At 43.0% G+C, this 16,716-nt stretch overlaps 2 protein-coding genes and 1 pseudogene across 3 annotated transcripts in view; 1 reads left to right on the top strand and 2 right to left on the bottom strand.

Moving 5' to 3' along the window:
• Window positions 1-8,123, bottom strand: part of polr3b (polymerase (RNA) III (DNA directed) polypeptide B) — a 42,428-nt gene extending 34,305 nt beyond the window's left edge. Inside the window, exons 1-9 of one of the 2 annotated variants that reach the window (XM_021574233.3) lie at window positions 7,944-8,123; window positions 4,984-5,016; window positions 4,774-4,830; window positions 4,022-4,086; window positions 3,736-3,811; window positions 3,440-3,540; window positions 3,160-3,251; window positions 2,743-2,860; window positions 1,923-2,031 (exon numbers count right to left, since the gene is read on the bottom strand). In XM_021574233.3, the coding sequence (XP_021429908.1) occupies window positions 1,923-2,031; window positions 2,743-2,860; window positions 3,160-3,251; window positions 3,440-3,540; window positions 3,736-3,811; window positions 4,022-4,086; window positions 4,774-4,830; window positions 4,984-5,016; window positions 7,944-8,015 (723 nt within the window). In that variant the 5' untranslated portion in view covers window positions 8,016-8,123. The remainder of the gene's footprint in view (window positions 1-1,922; window positions 2,032-2,742; window positions 2,861-3,159; window positions 3,252-3,439; window positions 3,541-3,735; window positions 3,812-4,021; window positions 4,087-4,773; window positions 4,831-4,983; window positions 5,017-7,943) is intronic. The other variant, XM_090209641.1, reaches the window with a different exon arrangement.
• A 3,160-nt stretch (window positions 8,124-11,283) lies between these two features.
• On the bottom strand, window positions 11,284-12,373 carry LOC118936835 (ammonium transporter Rh type B-like; annotated as a pseudogene).
• A 705-nt stretch (window positions 12,374-13,078) lies between these two features.
• On the top strand, window positions 13,079-15,270 carry LOC110497829 (tubulin alpha chain). Its single transcript, XM_021574253.3, has 4 exons — window positions 13,079-13,194; window positions 13,597-13,819; window positions 13,983-14,131; window positions 14,212-15,270. Exons 1-4 carry the CDS (start codon window positions 13,192-13,194, stop codon window positions 15,187-15,189), a joined length of 1,353 nt encoding a protein of 450 aa, XP_021429928.1. The 5' UTR covers window positions 13,079-13,191; the 3' UTR covers window positions 15,190-15,270.
• Window positions 15,271-16,716: the final 1,446 nt, after the last annotated feature.

Below are 16,716 nucleotides of genomic sequence, written 5' to 3' on the forward strand. Positions count from 1 at the left end.
CACTAGGATTCTCTGCCTCTAACCCTATTACAGGGGCTGAGTCACTGGCTTACTGGTGCCCTTCCATGCCTTCTTTAAGGGGGGTGATCTTCCTGTCTGGGTTGGCGCCCCCCCCCCCCTTCAGTTGTGCCATGGTGGAGATCTTTGTGGGCTATACTTGGCCTTGACTCGGGATGGTAAGTTGATGGATGAAGATATCCCTCTTGTGGTGTGGGGGGTGTGCTTTGGCAAAGTGGGAGGGGTTATATCCTGCCTGGGGGGGGGCTAGGGTTAGTCGGTTATATCTGGAGTATTTTGACAGACAGGCTCCCTCTCTGACTCATTGCTTTCCCCAGTCCACCTGGCCGTGCTGCTGCTCCAGTTTCAACTGATCTGCCTGCGGCTATGGAACCTGTTCACCGGACGTGCTACCTGTCCCAGACCTGCTGTTTTCAACTTTCTAGAGACAGCAGGAGCAGTAGAGATACTCTGAATGATCGGCTATGAAAAGCCAACTGACATTTACTCCTGAGGTGCTGACCTGTTGCACCCTCGACAAGCACTGTGATTATTTTTATTTGACCCTGCTGGTCATCTATGAACATTTGAACATCTTGGCCATGTTCTGTTATAAACTCCACCCGGCACAGCCAGAAGAAGACTGGCCACCCCTCATAGCCTGGTTCCTCTCTAGGTTTCTTCCTAGGTTCTGGCCTTTCTAGGGAGTTTTTCCGAGCCACCGTTCTTCTACACCTGCATTGCTTGCTGTTTGGGGTTTTAGGCTGGGTTTCTATATAGCACTTTGAGATATCAGCTGATGTAAGAAGGGCTTTATAAATACATTTGATTTAAAGTTCCTTGGCGTCCACATCACCAAACTGTCATGGTGCAAGTACACCAAGACAGTTGTGAAGAGGGCACGAAAAAACCTATTCCCCTCGGGAGACTGAAAAGATTTGACATGGGTCCTCAGAGCCTCAAAAGTTTTACACCATCGAGAGCATCCTGATGGGTTGCATCACTGCCTGGTATGGCAACTGCTCAGCCTCTGACCGCAAGGCACTACAGAGGGTAGTGCGTACATCACCAGGGCCAAGCTTCCTGCCATCCAGGACCTCTATACCAGGCAATGTCAGAGGAAGGCCCTAAAAATCATCAAAGATTCCAGCCACCCTAGTCATAGACTGTTCACTCTGCTACTGCACAGCAAGTGGTACTGGAGCGGCAAGTCCTGGTCCAAGAGGCTTCTAAACAGCTTCTACCTCCAAGCCATAAGACTCCTGAACAGCTAATCAAATGGATACCCAGACTATTTGTATTGCTGCCCCCCCCCCCCCACCCCACCCCACCCCACACACGCACGCTGCTGCTACTCTGTCATCCACTTTAATAACTCTACCTACATGTACATAATTACAGACACCCCTGCCTCTGCACATTGACTCTGTACTGGTACCCCCCGCTCTTTAATTATTTGTTATTTTCTGTATTCTTTATGGTTTTTCTTAGAACTGCATTGTTGGTTAAGGGCTTGTAAGTAAGCATTTCACTATAAAGGTTGTATTTGGCACAGGTGACATGACAAATAATCTTGTTGGGTCTTAAAATCAAATGTTATCACACAAACATTTCAGTAAAATTGTGTTCTGCTGTTGCTTGAATGAAGCAAATCTAATTTTGAACTCAAATTAGAAGCAATTGTTACACAGAGCTAATGGCTGCAGCATGTCCATAAACTGATTTTGATAGTAGATTAGCTAATTTCATATCAGCTAATTAGTTGTTAATTGGTAGCACAAGTGGGTTCCACTACCAACACATTGAACAACAACGCTGAACAGGTTAGAGAGGTGGCAGAGGCTGGCATTATCTGTATTCTGTAGTCAGACTGTAGTCATATTCTGTAGTCGAACAGTGCCACCATGTGGACTTGAAATTCTTACCTTGAATATAATGGCAATGGGGGCATCCTCTGACAGTGCGTTGTGTCTTAAGTAGAAGCGTCCCTGCTTAACGATCATATTGGTCCTGCTCTTCTTCTCATGGGTGGAACTGTAACCTCATGACAAAGCATGAGTGGAGAATGGTGGTTAGTGAACTGAGGGTTGGATAAACACATGCGGATAGAGTATACAGTCTTACAATGATAAAGCACTCAAGTAAGCAACACATGAGAAAACAATAAACTGCATCAATCCTGAAAGAAAGTAGGTATTGTTGGGTTCTGAGAATATGAAATATACTTATTCATGTCACTGAGGGAGAGAGGGTCATGTATAATGTTTACATTATGTCAGGATATGTTAATGTAAGCCATAAGGGATCCTTTGGGAGGGATCCTCTGGGAGAAGAGACACCGTCTCGTACCAGTCTCCATGACAGCCGTGAGTTGGGGAGGAGTGAGCACTTTGGGGCAGAGGTCAGGTCAGATGAAGTGAGGAAGAACAGATATCACTAAGGTTCTGTCTAGCAACAGAGATGCATTGGCTGTTCAGATGTGTAGGAGGAGACTCAGCAGAGGAGAAAGGGTTAAATATCAGTGCTTGTGTGAACACGTCGTCATCTGTACAGCCGTTTGACCCTTTGGGATGAATAAACTTGGTTTAAGCTTTCATAGTGTCTGTCGAGTTGTTACTCTAATAATTAGAACCTAACAGTATGAAAATACCAACAAGAGCAAAGTGTTTCCACCAAACTGCAGCTGGAGCCTAAGTAGGGAGGCTAACAATCGGGTCGAGTCATTCTAAATACGAGTGACATCACCTGGTCACAGAGGCTCCTACTGCCCCCTTCCTGTCCTGTTCCACAATGATGCGGTTCTTTGACAGCTGCTCCTGGATCAGAATGACCTTCTCCTGACCTTTGACAATGAAATAGCCCCCTATGGATGTAGAGACAAGGACACAAATTCACACCTTTGCATTCTGATGCTCGGCACTACAGCAATCATTCTTGGGATGGGCAATTCTGGTCCTACAAGGCCACTGTGTGCATGTTTTTGATCTATCCCAGCTCTAACACACCTGGTTAGACTAATGTGGTCTAAATTGAAAATCGTCACTAGTTGATTACTTGAATCAGTGCTGGGCTGGAACAAGTCTTCACATACTGCAGGTGGCCCTCCAGGAGAAGAGTGCCCCCCCCCGCCCATGCAAAGGTGTTCAGCTAGGTGTTGCTTACCTGGGTCCAGAGGGCACTCGTTGAGTTTGGAGTACTCCATGGACGTCTTCCCCGTAAGGACACAGTTAGAGCTGCGCAGCATGATGGGCATCCTGGGTAGAATATAGTTCAACACACTGTTAGTAGGAAAATCTCAGAGAGAGTGGTGCAAACAATACATATTCTATAGGAAGTTAAACATGTACTGCCAAAGCACTGAACTTCAGTGAGGTAAGAACTGGTTAGTACCTTCCCCATAGTGTGATAAAGAGAGGGCTTGCAGAGAGGGAGAGAGCAGTACCTTCCGATGGGCAGAGCATTGCGGATGATTCTCTGACTGCCACGGGTGTACTCGATGTCCACTGTGATGGGTGCAGAGTAGGTCATGTCCCTGAGACGACACTGGTGGATACAATGTGGCTTCAATGAGTTGTATTCACAAATGTGTGCTAAAATTCAGCCGTGGGTTGAGGAAGACCCAATATGTATATGTTGTAATGTCCTCCTAGTTAAGCACAGAGACTATTCAACTGTGTGACACTATAATGCAATGGTTTGTGATATTTTTGCGGGGAAGGGGAAACAGACTAGATTCACCTCGTGTGGAGACACTGGTCTGGTTACATTGAAGCTCTCTTCAACATCAGGCATGCCAACGTATATATTGAGGTACCTGGAAATGGGACGTTGGTGTTATTTTAGTTTTAGAAAAGATAGTGTAGTTTGCCATGGATTTTAAGTAAGCACATTCTTCAAAAAAAATAGTCTGCCTTGTAAGTAAAAAGTTGCTGGTCTAAGAAGGCTTTGAACCAGCAACATCGCATTCCCACCAATGTTTGTTGTTGTTGGATGGCATGTATAGGGAGTAGGACCAGCAGCTTACTTTAGGTACCACATGGGATCAGCATCACTTGTGATCTTTTCATTTGCTTTCATTATCTTCTTTATCTGTAATAAACCACACAAATGCTCAAATTTAGACATAGCTTGGGTAGCTACACAGTACACGTGCAAAATAATGCCATATGGAAGTAGGCCTTGAACCAGAATCTGGCCTTACAAGAGACTCTGATATGGCAAAACTCCTTTAAGCCCAGGAAACAGCCATTCACCAGCTTTTCAAGCTTAATGTCAAAATACGTTCCTTACTCACCAATTATGGAGTTTTGATTAGCAACTATAGTCGTTTACTGCAGTCACAGCCAGTGTGTACTTCCAAAAAAGATCTAAATACAACGTTACATGCAGCTGAAAAAAATGCCTCCTCGGCACCTCCAAGCTGTTGAAGACTTAAAACATGTGCATAGCACTAAGGTTTGTGCTATTGGGGATCCTTGGGACGTGAGCAATTTACATTGGCGGTGTAACCTTACTGTCATGCACAGGTCATGAGTCTCCAGCTCACTACAGAGGTGCCGAAGAGGCAGTTTTTCAGTTGCATGTAACCTTTCATTTAGACCTTTTTTGGAAGTACATACCGACCGTGACCGCAGTAAGTGACTATAGTTGCTAATCGGTAAGCCCAGATTTTGGTTCAGCCCAGCGTAAACTGCTGATATGTTTTTTTCATGTGGCCATTCTATACATTATATTTCTATCCTTATGTTACACCAAGTGATGAAACTGTTGCTTTACCTCCACATTGATGAAGTAGTTGAAGGAGTCAATGTGCTGTTTCACCAGACCTTTCACCTGAAATATCAGACATTAATAGAGGGACTAGAGATGGCAAAGAGACAGTAAAAGTGAAGAATGAAGTGAAAGACAATTATCCGGGTGCATGTGGAATTCACTATCATTAGCTATATCCACTATATAGTAGAAATAGCAAAAACTCTTCCTTACCTTCAAAAAAGCTGGCAATAGTTTCCATTTTTCCTATGGAAAAAAAGAGATCCAAGTAAAGAAACAATAATACACATCAGGATGTAGCTAGGAGTTGGTATCTAGCTGGCTCCCTAGGCGGCATTCTGCCTTCTCCCTACAGTTTTCAGCCATTAGCTTCGCCTGGCTCATGCGAACTACAATCCCGACACTGTTTTAAAACGTCAATAATCATCTCTTACTATACAGCTTTCTAAACGTTTGGCCCTCATCTTTCAGTCTAATCCGGAATGCAGATTGGCTAAAACCACATTCCAGACGGTGTTAATTCCACAAATTATCACCAGCTAAATCTTTGACATTAAAATGCCTATTTACTCTGTTCCATCTGACTGCGCAATCCAGTCGCACAAGCCCAGCAATTTATATACTTGATCTCCACTATAAAAACCATCTAGACATTCTCACAATTCTTTTAGACTAACATTTAGTTTTCAACAGGGGAGAATTGTATAAACCTTGCTGTCCGTCTCTCCGACATTGTTTCAATATTCAAATTCGATCTCCAGCTGTCCCAAATAATGAACGAGTCTGGAGACAGATAGGCAGGCAGCCGAAATCATGAATCAGCTGGCATCCATTTTTATGGATATATACAGTCGTGGCCAAAAGTTGAGAATGACACTAATATTAATCTTCAAAGTCTGCTGCCTCAGTTTGTATGATGGCAATTTGCATATACTCCAAAATGTTATGAAGAGTGATCAGATGAATTGCAATTAATTGCAAAGTACCTCTTTGCCATGCAAATGAAAAGAATCCCCCAAAAACATTTCCACTGCATTTCAGCCTAGCCACAAAAGGACCAGCTGACATCATGTCAGTGACTCTCTCGTTAACACAGGTGTGAGTGTTGACGAGGACAAGGCTGGAGATCACTCTGTCATGATGGTAAAGTTCAAATAATAGACTGGAAGCTTCAAAAGTTGGGTGGAGCTTGGAATCATTGTTCTTCCTCTGTCAACCATGGTTATATGCAAGGAAACACATGCCGTCATCATTACTTTGCTCAAAAAGGGATTCACAGGCAAGGTTATTGCTCCCAGTAATATTGCACCTAAATCAACCATTTATCAGATCATCAAGAACATCAAGGAGAGTGGTTCAATTGTTGTGAAGAAGGTTTCAGGGCACCCAAGAAAGTCCAGCAAGCGCCAGGACCTTCTCCTAAAGTTGATTCAGCTGCGGGATACAGTACAGAGCTTGCTCAGGAATGGCAGCAGGCAGGTGAGAGTTCATCTGCAGGCACAGTGAGGCGAAGACTTTTGGAGAATGGCCTGGTGTCAAGAAGGGCAGTAAAGAAGCCACTTCTCGCCAGGAAAAACATCAGGGACAGACTGATATCCCGCAAAAGATACAGGGATTGGACTGCTGAGGACTGAGGTAAAGTCATTTTCTCTGAATCCCCTTTCCGATTGTTTGGGGCATCCGGAAAAAAGCTTGTCCGGAGAAGACAAGGAGAGCGCTACAATCAGTCCTGTGTCATGCCAACAGTAAAGCATCCTGAGACCATTCATGTGTGGGGTTTCTTCTCAGCCAAGGGAGTGGGCTCACTCACAATTTTTCCCAAGAACACAGCCATGAATAAAGAATGGTACTAACACATGCTCCGAGAGCAACTTCTCCCAACCATCCAGGAACAGTTTAGTGACGCACAATGCCTTTTTCCAGCATGATGGAGCACCTTGCCATAAGGCAAAAGTGATAACCAAGTGTCTTGGAAACAAAACATTGATATTTTGGGTCCATGGCCAGGAAACTCCCCAGACTTTAATCCCATTGAACTTGTGGTCAATCCTCAAGAGGCGGGTGGACAAACAAAAACCCACAAATTCTGACAAACTCCAAGAATTGATTATGCAAGAATGGGCTGCCAAGTCAGGATGTGGCCCAGAAGTTAATTGATAGCATGCCAGGGCAGATTGCAGTGGTCTTTAAAAAGAAGGGTCAACACTGCAAATATTGACTCTTTGCATCAACTTCATGTAATTGTCAATAAAAGCCTTTGACACTTATGAAATGCGTGTAATTATACTTCCGTAGTCCATAGTAACATCTGACATAAATATCTAAAGACACTGAGGCAGCAACCTTTGAAAATGAATGTGTCATTCTCAAAACTTTTGGCCACGACTGTACAAAGAAATGTCAATTGAAAAAAGGTCAAATGAACCCAAGGGTATCTAGTTTGCAGTCTTTCCAGCTTCAGTTTGAAGTGATTGTGTTAACTGAGTTGTTGGCTAGCTTCTCAGAACAACAGTGTCCAGTGACGAGTGAGCACATTTTCGATGCCAGGCAAAATTGCGCGTCATTAGCTCATTGTTATCGATGTATCCAAATAAATGTCACTAGAAAACAGCTTAAACAAATACGGCTACTTTGCTGTTATTCCTTTAGCACGACCGACCACCCGGCTTGGGTAGCAACGCTAGATTTGTGTCGTGACTATATCTTGTGGAAGGATGAAATATTACCCACAAATTCATCAATGTAACTATTTTAATCCAAATCTGTCAATCATTATTTGAATGTTGGTAACCCGTTGTACAAAAGTGATAATGCGGTGTTTGGAGGATATATTGGCACGGTTTGCCGGTACTCGACATCGTCAAGGGCCTAACACCCGTGCCAATATATCCTCCAAACACCGGCATCTCGGGCATTTTCACTTAATTCTGACTTGTAAAGGTCGTGAGGGAGCTTTCCTGATTCAAACGCATATTTCTGCCTTAGAACTCAATGCAATTCAACGTCGGGTTTCTAGGCAAGTAGCTAGCTAACTTAGCTAAAAACTACATGCGTTCGCTAACGTTACATTGAAAATGAAAACAACACATGTTTTGCAATGTGCAAACCGCACACCACTCCCGCTTATCTGTTCGCCCAGTCATCCTATTGTGCTAATGCAACAATATAATTACCTCTATAGTATTGACAGGAGCCGCGAGCTGCTGGTGAGTCATATCTCCAAACTCCTCTCCAAGGATTTCCATGATTTTTATTGTTTGTGTGAAAACGTGTAAACACCAGAACACATTTCCAATGTTTCTCCTGCAACCGGAAGCCGCTACAGCATGTACGCTTCGATGTGTCACAGCAAAAGACTACCGTGCTGAACAAGAAAACTTTACCAGATACTTCTTCTGTGGTTTGTATATGGCTGTTGGTAGACATCGTTAAGTGTATGACCACGACCAACTGGACTGGAGTGTGGACCAGACAGGAAAGGTATAAATGCGAAACGAAATACATAATTACTTATACCCCCTGAAGATTTTCTCAGCAGTTCACTTATGCTTGGCTCTTCAACACCATTACTCATTAAATCTGATAACAATCTCTCCCTTTCCCTCCCATATGGCTGGCACTGAAATAGCACATGTTCCACTGTCTCAATCTCCTCCTGACAGTGGTCACACTTCCCAGTCAATGTTTTCCTACCAATTTCAATATACTGTTGTGTGTCCCAGTCTTAGTCTTGTGATTACACTTTCTCTCTTGACCAGAGGACCTCCCCGCCAACATTAGTGCATATATTCAAGACACCATAGTACTGAGTTCTTAAATGTTCACTTACAATATTTACTGGATCTACTCCTTCCTCATCAGCTCTTACCCCCTCAAGAAACCCTAGGTTTATAATTGACTTAGTGAGCAACCAAGGTGGGATAGCAGGAAGAACCACAGAGGGGCTAAACAGTCCCATCTCTGTCGCCATGGCTCATGCCATTACCTATCCACACAAAACTTGTATTCAGATCTTGTTCACGCTCCCAGCACTCTAGGAGCACTATTTTTGTAGGATGTGTAACCTTATGTCCTTGAAGATTTACCCAATATGTCATGGTTAGTTGTTGTTGTCTTGTCAACTTTAACGGCATTATCAGATACTGAGTTTCACAAATATTTTTTACCACACATGTAATCCAGCTAAGGAATGTATAGGGCAATTCCATGGTAACGAAACTGGGCTGAATTGCTCAGTAGAGTACAGTACAGAAGAGAACAGTAGAGTACATACAGCAGTACAGCAATATTCAACTTTTTTAAAACTTTACTGTACTCTACTTTACTGTGTTCTCTAAACTTGTGCAAACTTAGACGTCTACGATTGGTTTAGATTTGGTCTGGTCCGGACCAAATCTGAACCAATCATGGAGGTCTAGGTTTTGACCAAATCAAGGCTGGTCTGAACCGGACCAAAAATCAACATCTGTGGATGTTGAAAAAGAACACCGGACCATAACAAAAAATGATGTCTGTGTGCGTTGAAATCAAGGCCAGGGGGGACTGACCAAATTTCAACTACTTCTCAAGGTCCATGGGTCCATTGGTTGGTGCTCAGTGGGTAAGGATGCTCATTACAGTAAAGGAAAAGAGAGGTGGCATTAGGGAGAGAAATGTGTAAATATCTCAAAGAAATGTGGGATTTTGGTAATGAAATTTCAAGGCACAGGGCAATGTTTCTTATACTTACAGAAGGCAAATAATTTATCCAAAATTAAATCAACAGTTTGATTTATTAGGGAAGTATTCAGGCCCTTGACATTTCCCAAAGTTTGTTACGTTACACCCTTATTCTAAAATTGATTAAATAGATTTTTCCCCTTAACAATCTACACACAATACCCCATAATGGCAAAGCAAAAACTGAAAATCACATTTACATAAGTATGCAGACCCTTTACTCAGTACTTTGTTGAAACACCTTTGGCAGCGATTACGGCCTCGAGTCGTCTTGGGTATGATGCTACAAGCTTGGCACACCTGTATTTGGGGAGTTTCTCCCATTCTTCTCTGCAGACCCTCTCAAGCTCTGTCAGGTTGGATGTGGAGTGTTCCTGCACAGCTATTTTCAGGTCTCTCCAGAGATGTTTGATCGGGTTCAAGTCCGGGCTCTGGCTGAGCCACTCAGAGACTTGTCCCAAAGCCACTGCTGCATTGTCTTGGCTGTGTGCTTAGGGTTGCTTTTCTGTTGGAAGGTGAACCTTCACCCCAGTCTGAGGTTCTGAGTGCTCTGGAGCAGGTTTTCAACAAGGTTAAAACTCTGTACTTTGATCAGTTCATCTTTCCCTCAATCCTGACTTGTCTCCCGGTCCCTGTCGCTGAAAAACATCCCCACAGCATGATTCTGCCACCCCCATGCTTCACCGTAGGGATGGTGCTAGGTTTCCTCCAGACATGACGCTTGGCATTCAGGCCAAAGAGTTCAATCTTGGTTTCATCAGACCAGAGAATCTTGTTTCTCGTGGTTTGAGAGTCCTTTAGATCCCCTTTGGCTAACTCCAAGTGGGCTGTCATGTGCCTTCTACTGAGGACTGGCTTCTGTTAGGCTACTCTACCATAAAGGCCTGATTGGTGGAGTGCTGCAGAGATGGGAGAACCTTCCAGAAGGACAACCATCTCCACAGAGGAACTCTGTCAGAGTGACCATTGGGTTCTTGGTCACTTCCCTGACCAAGGCCCTTCTCCCCTGATTGCTCATTTCTGCCAGGCGGCCAGCTCTAGGGAGAGTCTTGGTGGTTTCAAACTTCTTCCATTTAAGAATGATGGAGGCCACTGTGTTCTTGGGACCTTCAATGCTGCAGATATTTTTTGGTACCCTTCCCCAGATCTGTTCCTTGACACAATCCTGTCTCGGAGCTCTACGGACAATTCCTTCGACCTCATGGCTTGGTTTTTGCTCTGACATGCACTGTCAACCGTTGCACCTTATGTAGACAGGTGTGTGCCATTCCAAATCATGTCCAATTAATTGAATTTACCACAGGTGGACTCCAATAAAGTTGTAGAAACATCTCAAGGATGATCAATGGAAATAGGATGCACCTGAGCTCAATTTCGAGTTTCATAGCAAAGGGTCTGAATACTTATGTAAAAAAGGTATTTCAGTTTTTTTATTTGTAATACATTTGCAAAAATGTCTAAAAACCTGTTTTAGCTTTGTCATTATGGGGCATTGTGTGTAGATTGATGGAAAAAAAAGATTTACCGGTAATCAATTTTAGAATTTGGAAAAAGTGAAGGGGTCTAAATACTTTGATATTAGCTGGTAGGAGTCTTTACTTAAAGATGATTGGGTTTTGATGTATTTATAATACCTTTTAAGACTTTTTCTGGTAGATGTTTTCTAAGACCCCCTTTCCATCTGTTTGATCATGGTTCTTCTGTTCTACATGTTATGTCTGATGGTTTAATGGATCCTGGTACTGCTCTCTGACCTAACCCACCTCTGACATCCCTCTGACTATCAGAAAATGTTCAGTTAATCTTTACCATGTTCAATTTTCCATTGGGGCTGTTGAGCACAGTGACACCGGAAGCTGTGAGGGCACTAATTGTCAGGGCAATTAGGTGCTGTAGAGAGCTCTCAGCCTCCTCCCCCTACCAGGATGGTCCATAGGCACATATTTAAAACTGTGCCAGAACCTCCACAGGAACACAGTACCTCCCTGGAGAGCACAGGCAAGATGTAACCAACTATCTGGGCACAAAACCAAAGCATAAATTGCTGTCTTACCTTGTCCATAGACAACTTAGGGTAAGGAAACCAACGTATCATTTTCTAAAATGGGTGAATAATTCCTTTAATATGTTCATTTTAACTGCCATATTGATTACTTCTCATGACAGATTTGAATATTCTAGTGTTGTATAGAATACATACCAACAAACAAGTGATTGGTGGAGCACTTAGCATTTGGCTATGTACATACCTATTAAGGACAATACATTCACCTTGCTGACCATTTTCTCTTTCTCAAGCTGTTGCTTGAATCCTTCTTGGTTGAAGACTCTTGACATCATCAGTCCAAAGATGGACCCAAAGATGTGGAGCAGCATGATGGTATTCAGGGACCCTGCCTGTGTGTTGACATTACAATCCTATAGATTTTGTTGTTTTAGCTTTGAAACAAATTGAACGAAGCCAAGTAAAACCAAAAACCAGATATTTCCTCTGTACTACAAAGACTCAAAGCCATTTAGGATAATTGCCCACTACACAGCCATCGCTGCCACCAGGAGGGTAAATCCAGATCTTCTGAATCTATATCGCACCAGTAATGTGGCCAGAAAGCCAAATCCCAGAATCACCATCATGTTCAAACCTGGAATTCAGTATATAGATACAAATGGTACACATAATGTTGGTGTCATAGAAAGAAAGGGAGAGTGGGGAAATAAGTGTAGACCCTACAATATCATCCATTAAATGTCAATAATTACAACAAAACCATTTAAGGGTACAAAACTTCTGCTGAGCCCTGTTCATGTCACCTGCTTTTTGAGGCCTACCAGGGTGGCTTGACAGGTCAGGGTGGCAGATGGACTTACCTAACCTCCTGCCCATCAGGCCTGTTACGGAAGACTATGAGCGGGTTTCCCAGACAATGATTCATCATTGTCCTGGACAACAACAACAAAATTCAATGGAGAAACTGTGTAGTGCCTTTTATTTCCCTCTGACATTATATTAATTAATTATTTATGAACATTTGAACATCTTGGTCATGTTCTGTTATAATCTCCACCCGGCACAGCCAGAAGAGGACTGGCCACCCCACATAGCCTGGTTCCTCTCTAGGTTTCTTTCTAGGTTTTGGCCTTTCTAGGGAGTTTTTCCTAGCCACCGTGCTTCTACACCTGCATTGCTTGCTGTTTGGGGTTTTAGGCTGGGTTTCTGTACAGCACTTTGAGATATCAGCTGATGTACGAAGGGCTATATAAATACATTTGATTTGATTTGATAAGTCAGTCCATGATTAGAGGGGAATAATAAAAAAAAAGCAGTGATACTAGCTTGGAGATCCAGATTTGAATTTGGGGGGGGGCAATAGTATAACCTGATATCACCCTATTGTTAGGTACAACTTGGTAGCTAAAAATGACATTAGCCCTTTAAATCAATTTCAATTGAAAGCCACACCCCCACAATTGATTGCTGAAGTATCTATAAGCCAGGCCCATTTTACAATTTGTTTTGTGTTTTAGGTTAGTGGGCTCTTGTGGTGTGGTTTTGACAAATCTGGTTTAGCTAAAACTTAATGGTTGATATGAAATATTTTTGATTGTTTGCACTTGTGATTTACATGAAGAATCTGTTGAACTGTTTCAGGATTTGGTCAAGTGTTCATTCCTCAATTATATTCCATTTGTAGCTGCTGAACAATGGTGAGCTGAAGTTTACTACAATGCTTTGGCATCTTACTAATTTAGTGATCTTTTCTAATCTAATATGCATTTTGAGCTTTTCTCTGGAGTTATGTCTGTTCCAGTGGAGGCTATTGCAGAGAGGATGGCTTTTAATGGTTGGGACTGCATCAAATGCATGGAAACTGTCTTGTATTTGATACCATTTTGCTACAGCCATTGCATGAGCCTTTGCATGAGCCGATCTTCCCCAATTAAGGTGCACCAACCTCCTGTGGTTTGCACTAGTATTCAGGCCAAAAGTGCATTTTAAGTTGAGCAACTCTGTCATGACCCCAAATAGTTGGGCTACAACATGCAATATAGCACAGTTTGAAAATGGTAGGCTATGCACTTAAAATTCAGTTACTCTTGTCTTGACAGAGGGAGTGCATTTCTATACACATTGGTCAAGCAGGTGTCCAGATGGGCAATGCATGTTGGGAGTTGTATTGCCTGGAGCATGGTTTCCAACCAGATGGGAGACTACATGAATCCAGTACTGCTTCCCTGGCTGATTCCTCGTTTGGTACCTTCTTCAGTGAGACTGGCAGTGGGAAATATGTTCCCAGGGCTGTCTTCATAGATTTGGAGCCTACAGTTGTGGGTAAGGAACATATAGTTGTATAGCTAGCTCCACAACCCCAATGGTAAGAAATGGCATGGCGTACATTGACATGTATTATCTTGAATTGTTTGTACAGCACCTAGTTGAGAAAATATATATCACCACTTGTCTTTTCTGCATATGCCAATATAATGTATTCTAGATGAAATAAGGAATGGACACTACCGTCAGCTTTATCACCCTGAACAACTCATCAGTGGCAAGGAGGATGCTGCCAATAACTACGCACGTGGCCATTACACAATTGGCAAGGAGATTGTGGAATCTGTACTGGACAGAATGCGTAAAATGGTGAGTGGTTCACTCTCTAGTTGCAAGTCCCACCATGGTGCAATTTGGATGAATTGTTAATGAGTGCTCATTTTCCTCAGGCTGACCTGTGCATTGGACTACAAGGATTCCTTATATTTCATAGTTTTGGAGGTGGGACTGGCTCTGGCTTCGCTTCGCTCTTAATGGAGCGCCTGTCTGTAGATTACGGGAAGAAGTCCAAACTGGAATTCTCAGTCTACCCTGCACCCCAAGTGTCCACAGCAGTTGTGGAGCCCTACAACTCCATCCTGACAACTCATACCACTCTGGAGCACTCGGATTGCTCTTTCATGGTGGACAATGAGGCCATCTTTGACATCTGCAAGCGTAATCTTGGTGTGGAGCGTCCATCTTACACCAATCTGAACCGCCTCGTTGCCCAGATCGTCTCCTCAATTACTGCCTCTTTGCGCTTTGATGGCGCACTCAATGTGGATCTGACAGAGTTCCAGACCAACCTGGTTCCTTATCCCCGTATCCACTTCCCCCTGGTCACTTATGCTCCCATCATCTCAGCAGAAAGGGCCTATCACGAGCAACTCTCTGTTCCTGAGATCACAAATGCCTGCTTTGAACCGGCTAACCAGATGGTAAAGTGTGATCCCAGGCATGGCAAGTACATGGCCTGCTGCTTGCTGTACCGTGGTGACGTGGTGCCCAAAGATGTCAACGCAGCCATCGCCCACATCAAGACCCGCAAATCCATCCAATTTGTGGATTGGTGTCCGACAGGTTTCAAGGTGGGGATCAACTACCAGCCGCCTACTGTTGTGCCTGGGGGTGATCTGGCCAAGGTGCAGAGAGCTGTGTGCATGCTGAGTAACACCACAGCTATTGCAGAGGCTTGGAGTCGTCTGGACCACAAGTTTGACCTGATGTATGCCAGGCGGGCCTTTGTGCACTGGTATGTGGGTGAAGGCATGGAGGAGGGGGAGTTCTCTGAGGCCAGAGAGGACATGGCTGCTCTGGAGAAGGATTATGAAGAGGTGGGGGCAGACTCTGGTGCTGGTTGTGAGGCGGAAGAGGATGAATACTAAATCTGCCTCCCAACCAGCATTTCTACTTGTTCTCCAAGCAGCCTCGTGTCTACTTATAATAAAACTCAGTGTTTGAATTCTTGCATGTGTCATTTACTTTTGATTTTTTTACTTGATAAAGCAGACGATTTGGTTGGCAGGTGTGAATGTGTATAACTGGAATGAAAAGGTCCTGGAATGGCGCATAAGCTTTGTGGGTGTCATGGAAGATTAGCCTTGACAAGATGGTGGGAGTTGTTGGTACATCTGCCCAGAAAATTGTGTGCATTCTGACTACTTGACTGTAGTGAAGCCTTAAACTGCATCTTGCACCATTAATTATGATGGGTAGGAGTATCTTAATTGACTAATGTAACTCAACCTTTGTCAATGGGACCACAACCTGTCCGTGACTGCACATACTATGCATTACATTGACAAGATTGTCGCATATTGCAGTATCAGGTTCAAAGTGCATTATCTCAGCTGTCATCTAGTGGTTGCCTGTTTTAATATGCAAATAGAAAAAAATAGCAACTTATGCATTACGTACGTTAAATTATACCCCGTTATCATTGTAGAGCTACATTTATATAAATCGACACCTTGAAAGATTAGCATATGGCCTTTTTCAAAGACAACATTTGTACTACTACGTTGGAAAATGTGCCAAGTTATGCCACCACAGCCCTGAGCTGCTCCACCCCGTTAATATCGGGCAGACTGTATACGCGCATGAGGTCTAACACCAACAGGCTCAGACGGCTTGTAGACAAACTATCAGACTGAACATGTGAACTGGGCTGACCACCTGCACTGTAGCATACATTCATGCTACACACACAACTACTGCTACCAGACTCTGATAAAAGCTAATTACTAAATGTAAACATTTATCCCGTTTCCCCAAAACACTAAATATTGGACTATAAATTGTTCCTGTATTATACTTATACATTGTTTTGTTCTATTCTACCGTGCCATTTACTTAGTATGATCTTGTATTTCTTGTGGCAAAGTACCTCGTTTACTGGCTACTTGAGTCATCTCCATTGTAGCTAGTTTGTTCCTAAGAAAAAAAAAACGTTGCTGACAGTTGAGTATAGCTGCAACGTCAGAGAACAGACAGAAAAACAAGGTAATTTTACTTTTAACGCGCGATAATTTAAGACAATCGATTTATATAAACGTGTTATAAGATACAAAAGGAAAAAGCCATTTTACCCTTGCAATCTCAAAATAAATTAGCGTTAACTAGTTTGCAATTGATCTAGCTACTGTTAGTTAGCTAACGTTAGCTATCCATGCAGTTTCCAATATGAGTGATTTCGCTAGCTAGCTAGTAAAAAGTTTGCTAACAAAGTTGCTTTTCGCCCTTGCCCCACTAACTAGCTAATTTGAAACTATATATATATATATATATATATATTCAGACAACTGTTTCAAGTAGAACGTTTTGTTTCAAATTGAGCTAGCTAATTGAATGAGAGGATAGCTATTTTGCTAAAACATAAAGCTAACTAACCATCTATGCTAGCCTTACAATTG

Source organism: Oncorhynchus mykiss, chromosome 2, assembly GCF_057628025.1.
Source record: "Oncorhynchus mykiss isolate SJ-2025 chromosome 2, ASM5762802v1, whole genome shotgun sequence".
Lineage (NCBI taxonomy): Eukaryota > Metazoa > Chordata > Actinopteri > Salmoniformes > Salmonidae > Oncorhynchus > Oncorhynchus mykiss.